Source organism: Corvus hawaiiensis, chromosome 3, assembly GCF_020740725.1.
Source record: "Corvus hawaiiensis isolate bCorHaw1 chromosome 3, bCorHaw1.pri.cur, whole genome shotgun sequence".
Classification (NCBI taxonomy): Eukaryota; Metazoa; Chordata; class Aves; order Passeriformes; family Corvidae; genus Corvus; species Corvus hawaiiensis.
In genome coordinates this window covers 99059242-99070334 of record NC_063215.1, presented here as the reverse complement: position 1 = coordinate 99070334, position 11093 = coordinate 99059242, and the positions used below count along the sequence as shown (strand labels likewise).

Here is an 11093-nt window from a genome sequence, read left to right as displayed (position 1 = left end):
AGAGGAGTGAAACCACCGTACTCAAACGATTCGGTGTGTGTTTCGCTGCTCGATTTGTTTGGATCATCACACATCGTAAAGGGGCTGGAGGCATCTCCACGGCTGGTGCCAGACATCCAGCTAAGAGTTTTGGCAGGAGCGCCCGCCAAGCCCTCGGGAAGGCTCAGCCGGAGGAGCCGTGTGAAGGGAAGCACCGGCACCGGGTTTGCTGAGGGGCAGGGCAGCCAGCCCTCACCCAGCACCCGTGCCTCATCCCGGACGGCTTCCCGGCTTCCTCACCGGCGCGGCCGGGAGGGCCCCGTGCGCTGCCCGCTCGTCACCTCCCGCCGGCTCCGGCCTCGCCGCCTCACTCCGGCGGGCTCTGGGTCGTGGCAGCAGCCAGCGGGACTGACCAGCGGCGAAGGCACCCAGCACGCACCCTCACCTCCGGCTCCGCCTCTACGGCTTCTCCCGCGGAAGTGACGGACGCTTCCCCCGCCCCAGGGCGGGTCCTGCCGGCCGCCCGGGCCGCCCCGGCGCTTGCCGAGCTGGCAGCGCTGCGCGCCCCGCCCCGCTGCCTCCCTCGGTTCCGGCGCTGGCGGCGGGAATGGCGGCGTTGAGCCTCACCGTGGACGCGGGCAGCCCCCCGCTCGGTAAGTGCGGGCCGGGCCTCGCCCCGCGCCGCCCCGATCCCGCTCTGCCGGGGCTCCGGCGGGGCTCTGCCCCCTCCCTCAGCCCGCCCGTGTTGCATCATGCGGCGCCGGCTGTGCCCGCGTGCGGGGCCGGGCGAGGCGGCACCGGGGCCCGTGCCCGTCCTTCCCGTTCCTCCCGACCTTCCCGAGGCCGAGTGCCCACTGCGGCCCTGGCACCTGGCGGGCCGCGGGTCCCCAGCGGGTCCCTCTGGGCAGCTGCTCGGGCCGTGGCGAAGCGGCCGGCACTGGGCACAACTCGGGCTGAAGGAACTCGGGCACGGGTGCAGCCTCGGGTGACTTGGCACGTTGAGGTTGGATTTTCGAGGCAGCCCTAGTTCACATTGCTTGTTCGTGAGCTCTGCTAGTGTGCTGCTGTCTTTCATTTTCAGTTCTAATTTGCTGCTAAAATTCCTCTCTGGGGAGCTGGCTCGAAGTTGCGCTGTGAAATCTTACTTTCTCAGTTGCTTACTGCACTTCGATGTTATTTTGCCTTTAAAAATGTGAGAACCTCCTTCATTGCACTTCCGCCCATCTGGAAACAATCTTTTGTACGTGTTCCATACAATTTCTCCATTTTGTTCTAGCTATTCAAAATAAATTTGCTTCCTATTGTTCATCGTAGTTTATTGATTTATTTTTCTCTCTGTTATTCCCAAATGTATTTCAGAATTGAATACAACTTGCATGATTACTGATTCAAGGTGTAAAAACATATGAGTTTTAAATAAAATTTCTCCTGATACTTGTTTATACTGATTTGCCAGAAAAGAAAATGATGCAATATGAGTTGTGATTAACATCAGGTTTTGGAGTTTGGAGACTTATTTTCTTTGATAGCTGGTGAGTGGCACTGGAGGTTTATTTGAGGAGGTTGCATGATTGTGTCAAAAATATTACATATTACAGATGAAACATTTATATCAAGAAGACAAGCACACTCATCCTACTCATGCCTACTTCATACTCTTCATCATTTCTGCTGTGCAGTGGGAAAAGCATAGTAGCTTTTAATGTCATTAGTGTTAATTACATAGCTTGGTGCACATAATACTTGTCATTTTCAAAGCATTTCCATGCATGTTATTAAAATACTTACGTGTATTACTAACATTGCATAAGGGATGTCACCCCGAGTTTCACAGATGAATAGCTGAGGGATGAGAAGAAGAACCTTGACTTACTCTTAATGCCACAAGAAAGGTTTTCAGCTGAGCAGAGGTGAGAGCTAGGGGATTCCTAGCGCCAGTGGTTTGTATTTAGGCCAGTGTATTAATAGCTTATAGTATCATCTGCCTTGGTAGCTGGAGCGTTGTTCTAGGGAAGATGAAGTGCACAGCATTCTGTGGAGGCTGTAACAGGTTAGGTGCCTTTCCAGACCTAGAGTACAGTCCTTTGGCTGGTTTGCCTATGCAAAAGCTTGCTGCCTTCGTACGTGCTTCTGAGCAAAGTAAAAGAACACCAGCTCCTCTGCTTGTGCTCAGCAGGCTGGCTCTGGAGTGGAGCCAGTGCAGAAACACAGCCAAGTGAGCTCAGTGCTTTGTTTCAGCTGCTGTGTCTGCTGTAGAGTGTCGACATCAGAGCAGGTTTGCATCAAGCCTCTTTGGATGTGGGCAGAGCTGTCTTCCAGTCAGTGGTGTAGCCTAAAAACTTCAACAATTCTTTTCCTGCTGGAGACCATTTTTTACTGTCACTGGTGAACTACTTATTCTGAAAACCCTGTGTAAGCTCCCTGCACATTTACATGGATCAAGTTTCTTGGTTTTGAATGGCTAATCTTTTAATAAACTTTAAATCAGGTTAAAAATAGTCTCATCCTTGTTCAGAAAGTACTGGTATATTCAGTAATTGATCTCCTTTGATGCATGTGTCAGGGCTGGGATGGAGTACATTAGTAATACTGCTCAGTAGTTAAGAGCTTTTTGATTACATTCTCCTCATATACTGGGGGACAGGACTAATTTTTGCCATACCCTTTGGAAGCAAATGTATTGCAGCTGACACTTGCTGAGCTCACTGCAGATCACTGTGTGCTGGACATTATCAATTTGAAGCTGTAAAGATTGCCAAGAAGAAGCCTCTTGCATATGAGACTGAGCATTGATTTTTTTGTTTCCCTGGGCATTCTTACTTGAAGGAGCCAGTTCAGTCACCTGGTGCTATTGGATAAGAGATGTAACTGGTTGGTTGTGACTGTGAAAGGTATCTCTCCCAGAAGGAAGTTCAGTAACTTTTTCTCTTGTTTTTTCAAGGAGCTCTGCTGACGGTGGAGCATGTGAAGAATGATGTTGAAATTTCAGTGCAAGAAGGCAAGGAAACCATCCTCTGTGTGTCCGAGTAAGTGACTTTGCATCTCTCCTTCTACCTTTGGGTCAGCAGTTTTAAAAATCACATGGTTGTAACATTGACAGTAACCTTTTGAGGTAGGAGGAAGAGAAAAAGAATACAGTTTTATTCATCACTGCATTACTGATGTCTCTGTAGCACAAGCAAAACATTTACAATATATTCTCCACTAGATCTTTTTGGGAAAAACTCTTCTGTTTTTATTTGCATGTACCTATGTATAATCACTTATGCTGTACCAGTCACTTTATTGTTTAGGACTTTTTGTGGTGCCATGGATTAGCAACAGCAAGGCCATTTCATATTAGACAGTTTTGGTGTATAAGATTTCTTGTACTTGTATGTGTGTGGTGGACTGAAATTTAAATGTTTAGGTGAAATTATTTTAGGCTCCCTCCTGTGTGTGTATAAGCAAAGGCACGATGTTATCTCAGGAAAGTGCTAATTACCTGTGCTGTGCTATCTGATGTATCCATCTGCACACTGTAGAAAGAGTATTGGGAATTTTTGTAGTAATCTATTGTCTGTCCTTTTAAAAATACTCTGCCATTGGAATGAATAATTTCAAGTTTGAGGCATGAAGATGTTTTTTACAATCTGAGTAAGATCAAATGCCTATCAGAAATGCAGGAGTAACACTGTTAGTTTTGGGAAGCTGCACTGTCATCTTAAATTCCATATCAGTTAAGACATTTGGATGTATCAAGAGGAGATATCCTACTGACTGGCATATCAGTGGAAACTCTGGCATTTAGTATCTACAGTAAGGAGCATATTTGTAAACATAAGCATAGCAGTTGTAACTTAAAGTATACTAACACCATGATGAATTTGGAATTGCTGATTATAGTTTTTGAACACTGATTGTTTTTTAGAAGATCAGGGGTAAATCTGTTGTCCACGGGCTTGCTGGCAAACTCTCATTTTGTGAGCTAATTCAGTAGAAGATGCTGTTAAAGCCACCAATGCATCATAGATTGGAATACCTGCATGTCTCTAGAATGGCTATAGAAGCCACATATTTCATCTTGTATTGCAGAGTTACTGACTTGCTCCCCATAAATTAACACCAACTGAGCATTTCCATGTCTTCTAAGCTTAGGTAAAGAACTTGTCACTATGTACATATATTTGCAGAAAATCAAAGCAGAGGAAGAGTCACAGTCTTCAGTCATGGTTGTTTTACTGGTTGCAAATATTGTTTTCTGTTTAAAATGTTAGACCTGAACTCAGATAGGAGTTCTTATATAATGTTGTCTTTTGCTGTGCCTGGATAGCCTTAAATAGAACGGGTTCTAGTCTAAAAATTTTAGTGTTCTGCGCCTGGTGATGGCATTGAATTTGTGGTTTTGAATTAACGCAAGAGAAATGTGACAGGTTGTATTGGGATTTAATTGGTATAGCTTTAATAATCTTCAGTGTGTGTTTTGCACGTGTGGGACACAGCTTGCATAACAGAAAGTTAATTGGATATTTTTTAGTTGCAGGAGAAAGTTTTCCCCTTAAGTAGCCTTAGTCAGGTTTAGATTTTGTTTGACAGTTTAGGCAGTGTATGGATGTGTATGTCAAAATATACGAATACACTCCTGTGACACTTGGAAATTATCTTGGAATATTTTAAGTGTATATACTTGGCTTTAAAATAATATTTAATTTCGTTGAATAATTTAGTATTACCGTGCCTTCTTCCTACTGCATTGCAAAACCACTCACTTGGGCTAAAATGGAGCTTGCAGAAATGTAAAGCAAACGCTCTTCTTCTGCACTTTGGCCCCGTGTGGATAATGTCTAGAATCATGGTTCCATCAGATGGAAATTTTTGTGTGTTAGTGTCCTCTCATCCCTGGCATTGGCTTATGTTCAAGAAGTTATTCCAGATGTCAATATTGCATTAGTTTTCCCTAGCTTGGTTGTACAATCATTTTAAAAATTGATTCTCTACCTTAAAGTCTGTTAAAAGTGTATCTGCAATGTGAGAAGCATCAGCTGAACTCATATCTCAGCTAATGCTTTTGGTAAATGGATTTCATGGCATCAGTTCTGCTGAAGCATCTTGTTTTGGCATGATGTGAAAAGCACTTGGGATGTTTCAGGTTTTGATTTTTTTTTTTTTTCAGGAATCCATTAGTTTTAATGACTTCACTTGAACAAGAAAGAATATTTTATTTGTGATTCTTCTAGGTTCTGTTTTGAAGCTCAATTAAAATCTGGTGACAAAATTTTCAGCTAACTAGCTGAAACTTAGCTGTCAGCTAGCTACCTGAAAGGTTTATCGCTAATTTGAGATGATAAATTTTATTTTAAAGGTTATTTTTGAAGCCTTGGCTTCAAAACTTTGTGTAGTAATAGATCCTAAGCAAACCACTCTGCTGAGTGCTGATGGCTTTATGGAGAGTTTTGGTATGCCTCTGTCTTTCAGGTAACAAACTGCAGTAGAACTTTTGTGTTTTGTGTGGTGAGCACATGCACGTTTCAGAGTACTTATTCCTCTGAGGCAGGTGAATCCAACCATTCTGGAAAGCTTTTTGCAAGACAATTCAATAAGGGTTTATTATGATTGGAAATAATTTGTGTTTTGTTTTGTTGTTTGTTGTTGTGTTTGTTTTGGTTTTGTTTGTTTATTTGGGTTTTTTGTTTTGTGTTTGCTGGGTTTTTTTGTTCCTTTTCCCCATCTTGTCTTGTACTTCTTGAATTTTTGCCCTGGTGTAATTATGTGGCATTTCATGTCACTCTCAAGAGCTGCTCTTTGCCTGTAACATTGCATTGGCTCTGTTCATTTTTCCTTACTTATCCCTGGAGTTAGCAGGCACTGGCTGCAAAGAGCCTTTTATAACTTTCCCAAAGAGGTCAATTAGTGCTGTTTGGGTAGAAGTATTTTGTTTTTCCTGAAGAAAATAACAACTTTTAAAGCATAAATAAGATTTTACTCAGAGTAACATTTTCCCTTTTCATACATTTATTCAGTTTTGCCTGAGTAATCAAGGGGTATTTGTTTTGGTGTGAACTAGTGAAATAATGAAAGTGCATTTCACAGGCTTTTCAAATGAAAATGTATTGGAAGTGTTTTGTTTTTCTCAGTTTGAAAAAAGCTTCATTAAAATCTGATGGTGTGAAATTAGAATAGGATACACTTTGTGTAATTTAAACGCCCTACTGTGACTTTTGGTTTTAGTTATATTTTATGGCTCTTATATATATTTACTGGATCCTAGATGCTTGGAAACCAGGCAAAATTAAAAACAAGCAAACAAAAAGCCCCTCCCACTGAACTATATTCATTAGGTTTTACTGCAATTATCCTAATGAGACTGTCTGATCCATTTCTACTAAAAATGGGACACATTCTAATTGTTAATATATCAAGAAGTCTTCTGTATAATTTTCAAAGCTTTTGTTGATCTTTGCAAGGCTTGAGGGCTATCAGAATTCTTTTAATTTTATAAAGGACGCAGTAGGTACAAAAGGAAATAGAGGACAATGACAGAACAGAAGTGGAACCTTGGCTGGACAAGTTGGAGTGTAGCATTCAGTCCATTAAAGACCACTTATAGGGACTCCTTTTGTTGATGTCAATGCTTGATTTAGAAGCAATTGGAGCTCTATTTTTGCAGTCTGCATCTATGTGGAACTGTAGAGTAGAGATGAGTATAATCTGGAGAATTGATGCTTGTGATGCATCTTTCTTCCAAAGCTGTTTAGTAAATATTAGTTTATCTTAGACTAATTGGAAGCTAGATTTCTGACAGTATGCAGCTTTTTTTGATCCTGTATATAATGTGGAAAAGGGACATGAAAACAAAGAAAGGAATATGCCCTTTGGAGAGCCTTTCTTCTGCAGATCTATTGAAAACTTTCGTAAGTGGAATGGGGACAACAAATTCAAATTAGTTGTCTCCTCCTTTTATCTGGAGGAGATTGGGTAAAAAAACAAATACAGGCAGGCGAGTTTCTTCACCAGGGGATGGTCTCTGTGAAGTGTGAATTAAGTAAAGTGAGTAACAAAAGGACAGGGTTTTTTCCCCTGATGCTAGCCCTTAAAACCATGATGAAGAGCTCTCAATTCTTCTGTTGATTCACTAGGAATCCTCTTCAAAGTCATCCTTCTTTTATGAAGAGAAAACAAGTATTGATTAGCTCCTTATAATCTGGAAAATCTGTAGCTCAGGTTATACTTATGAATTCTGTCAGATGTGGAGAAAGTTTTAGTATTTGAAAGAATAATCAGAATCTTATTTTCTTATTTTCAGCCTAAAAAAAATTCTTTCATATTTAGAAGCTCATTATTCCATCTGGTGGTAGAAAAGCAAGGACTTATTTATTCTTGTGCTAGGTTTATTTATTATTTTTTTTTACTCTGGTGACCTGGTACCTGTTGGTTTACAGGGAAGTTATTTTGTGTTTGCTTTGCACATGTTTCAGCTATGTGTGTGCAATTAAAGTTGAACTGACGGGATGTAGTAATTTAACCTACGTTTGTCTTGCCTCTTTCTGGTTTTAGGCAAGTTTCATTTACCGATGTGAATTCAATAGCTCGGTACCTGGCTCGAGTTGCTGCCTCTGCTGGGTTGTATGGCTCGAATCTTTTGGAACACACTGAGGTGAGAAGGAATCACAGAATCATAACATGGTTTGGGTTGGAAGGGACCTTAAAGACCATTTATTTCCAACCACCTCCTGTGGGTAGGGACACTTTCCGCTAGACCAGGTTGCTCAAAACCCCATCCATCGTGGCCTTGAATCATGCTCTTCTCTCTTGGTTTTGTTTTTTTCTTTTCCTTTTTTTCTCTTTTTGCCTGTTCAATGTTTGCAGGGGCAGGGGTGTGTTTTGGGATTGGGGTTTTTTTTGACCTTGTGTCTGTTGTTCTGCGTTTTACTGTTAGACTGAGGTTCCAGCTATGTGGGATGCTGAGGGTTTTGTTTTGCTACGCTTCCTCCTTTGTATAAAGTAGACTGAGAAGTCTGAGCTTTGGAAGGATTGCTCTTTCCCACCCCTGCAATAGCAGCTCCTAAGCTGACAGCTCACTAATATAAAATAATTCAGGTTGGAAGGTGATACATGGGATTTTCCCTTCTCACTTTCCTCAGCTCTGTTGCCACCAGTTGCTACCTTGTAACATTTCAGTGTAACACCAAGGAACGCTGTGTGGCATTGTAATCCTGTAGCAGTTTTTGCTCTATATGATAGACAAAACCCTGACCCCAGTTTCCTCCTAGGTCTAGCTCGGAATAATCAATCATATGCTGAATTTTAAGTTGATAACTGAAACTAGCAGACAAATTGAAATTACTTTCCTCTGAAATTTGGGGAGGGACGGAAGGACTTGATTCAAGTCTTTTCTACAAGTCTTCAGGTCTTTTTTACTTGAAGCCAGTAGTAATCACTCTTCAGCCCCCATAGCTGGTCTCAAGGGAAGTGTTGTCTTAGTATTTTGCCTGTGAGGCATTAAAAAAGTTGTAAGTTACCTTGTGGCTATTTAAAATTTCTGTCCAAATCCCTTGTTTTTAAGTTAAGACCAGACCTCAGCAAACACACTTTTGGGGCTGGTATTTCTGATACAATACTTCTTTTCACTTCTGCCTCTTTCAAAAATAATACTGTACTTGGAGAAGTACGGTGACAGCTGCATTTGTGGTGCACATATTTTGGCGTGTAACTGCAAATGACTGAACTGAATTCTGTGGTGGTTGTAATTACATCTGTGCCTGCCACGTTGGCTTGAACGTTGGAAGGATTCCCGTTGCAGTTTGCAGAACACTTACACATGAAATAGGACCAGAGGAGTAGAAGAGACACTGAGTCTCTTGCAGAGTTGAGGGGTTCAGTTTATAGACAGGGCTACATTATTAACCAGCCTAATTCTTCATAGTTTTTTGTACGTTTATGTACAAAGATAGATGAAAAAAAACTTCTGCGGAGAGGGGAGTAGGACTTGTGAAGGGGTGGGGTTTGATTTCTTCAAATCTAAAAGGACATGAGGAAGAGAAGATAGGGACTGAAGGGAAAATGGTATACTTAACCAGCAGCAGCACCAGGAAGATCAAATAGGTCACAAATATGGTATCTAAATAGTTAAGGGATAATGGTATTATTATATGCTCTGTGTCATAAGTGAGTACCTAAGAACTGCTTATTATTCTGCTGATGAGAATAACTTCAGTGCAGCTGGTGTTTTCAGCAGTTGAATTCATGCTGAAGGAAGAAATTAAATTTTGTCATTTGGTATAGTTCTGGGTGAATTTTTCAGTGTAATTTATTTTAAGTAGTCTTTCAACGTATATTATGATCTGATATATTTAATGCTAATGTTCCTGTTAATGTTTTCTGTTCAGCTATTAGATCGACTGTGTATTATTCAGTTATTTAACAAACTTAATTCTCATTCCTTCAGTAACTTTAACTGTCTTTTGTCCCTTCAAACAAGATTGACCATTGGCTGGAGTTCAGTGCTACAAAGTTATCCACTGCCAGCCAGTTCCCTTCAGCCGTCCAAGAACTCAACCACTGTCTGTCTCTAAGGACCTACTTGGTGGGAAACTCTCTGAGTCTCGCAGATGTGTGTGTCTGGGCTGTCCTAAAAGGTACTGGTTTATGTTCTCTGTTTCATTGGCTTGCAATCAGTATACAACAGAAATCCCCAATTTTTCTTTTTTGTGGATGCTAGTGGTGATTCTTAGGTGTATGACAGACTATGTACTGTCATGCACACTTCTGTGTCCAGTGCATCACTAGTGATGGCAATCGTATAGCTTAGGAAACCCTAGATCTTATTTTTAAATTGTTGTTACATTTGGAAATTTATGAGATGTAATACCTAGGTGGAATTTTTTCTAACTTCTTGTGTTAATAATTGTAATAGCATCTTTTATTGCCTGTTGCCTCAATACAAAAATGTGCAATGTAAAATTATATGCACAGACCTTTCCATGACATTATCTTGGCAGAGGAAATTTCTTTGGTGTTTACTTTGAATTATTAAAAGAGGTACATGTTACTCTGCGAAATACCCTTCAGAGGTTAAAGAAGCTTTGATGATATTTTTTTATGGATTTGGTTTTTATTTTCTCTTAGCTCTGTATCTAAAGGTAGTAGATGACAATCTGCCATTCAGTATAACCAGATTCCACTTGAAACTAAGGTGCATAATTAAGATTAAAAGCTAGCAGCTTTTGGTATTTTTTCAAAGTTGCTGCTCTTGAGGGAAATCTGAAGGGAGTGTCCTGTTTTTTCCCTCCTTTTCCCCATCAGAATCCTTCTAGTGAAGTTGTGTTCCTTGGAAATGAGATTGTGGGAATACAGCCCTGCAGAAATAAAGGGTGGTATTGGCACATGTTTCACTTATGATAAAGCTTAGAAAACATCAAATGTACACACAATGAAAGGATATCCTATATTTCTGTCTTGAAATGAAGTTGCTACTAATTTTGAGGTGGATGATACAAAGAAAAATGTGTGTTGACTGTTCCCCCTCACCTTCTGCCGTGATGAATCCAAGAAGGAATGCAGTATGTTTTGGGTTTGAAGGGAATTTGTTTCTTTAATTTGATTTTGAATGACTTGTGTCCCTGTGACACAAGTAGAGAAGAGAGAGTAAGTAGATTTTTAAAATCAAAATCTTTTTTTAGTCTTAAAAAGCTGCTGTTGATAAAAGTAATTTTATTTTTATAATTTAATAACTTGAAAAATGATTTGTTTTCTAACAGATAATAGCACGTGGCAAGAGCAATTAGAGCAAAACAAAGCTCCTGTGCATGCAAAGCGATGGTACAACTTCCTTGAGGTACAACGTGCTTTCCAGTCAGTAGGAGCCAAGTGGGCTGCTGCTGCACCAAAGGTTAAAATGGTAAGATTTACTCAGATCCTCTGGAGAGAGTAGCTTTATTCCTGTGAATACACTGCAAGATATTTTTTTTTTTTTAGTTAGAGAATTAAAAATTAAAAGTAAGCAGTTGTACAGTGAACTAAACTTTGAAACTCTTGTTTACAGATAAAGCTGTCGCTTCCAAATTTAGAAAGGCATGAGTTGTGTAGTCCAGTGCTTAAGTGGAATCGTGGTAATATGGCACCTCTTCTTTTAATCA

General features: G+C 40.7%; 1 protein-coding gene across 7 annotated transcripts in view; it reads left to right on the top strand.

Moving 5' to 3' along the window:
• The first annotated feature begins 508 nt into the window (after positions 1-508).
• Positions 509-11093, top strand: part of EPRS1 (glutamyl-prolyl-tRNA synthetase 1) — a 39180-nt gene continuing 28595 nt past the window's right edge. For 3 of the 7 annotated variants that reach the window (XM_048296742.1, XM_048296738.1, XM_048296739.1), the window contains exons 1-5: positions 510-632; positions 2921-3005; positions 7513-7612; positions 9437-9593; positions 10716-10855. In XM_048296742.1, the coding sequence (XP_048152699.1) occupies positions 587-632; positions 2921-3005; positions 7513-7612; positions 9437-9593; positions 10716-10855 (528 nt within the window). In that variant the 5' untranslated portion in view covers positions 510-586. Of the gene's footprint in view, positions 633-2920; positions 3006-7512; positions 7613-9436; positions 9594-10715; positions 10856-11093 lie in introns of all 7 variants that reach the window. The other 4 variants (XM_048296737.1, XM_048296736.1, XM_048296744.1 and 1 more) reach the window with 2 other exon arrangements.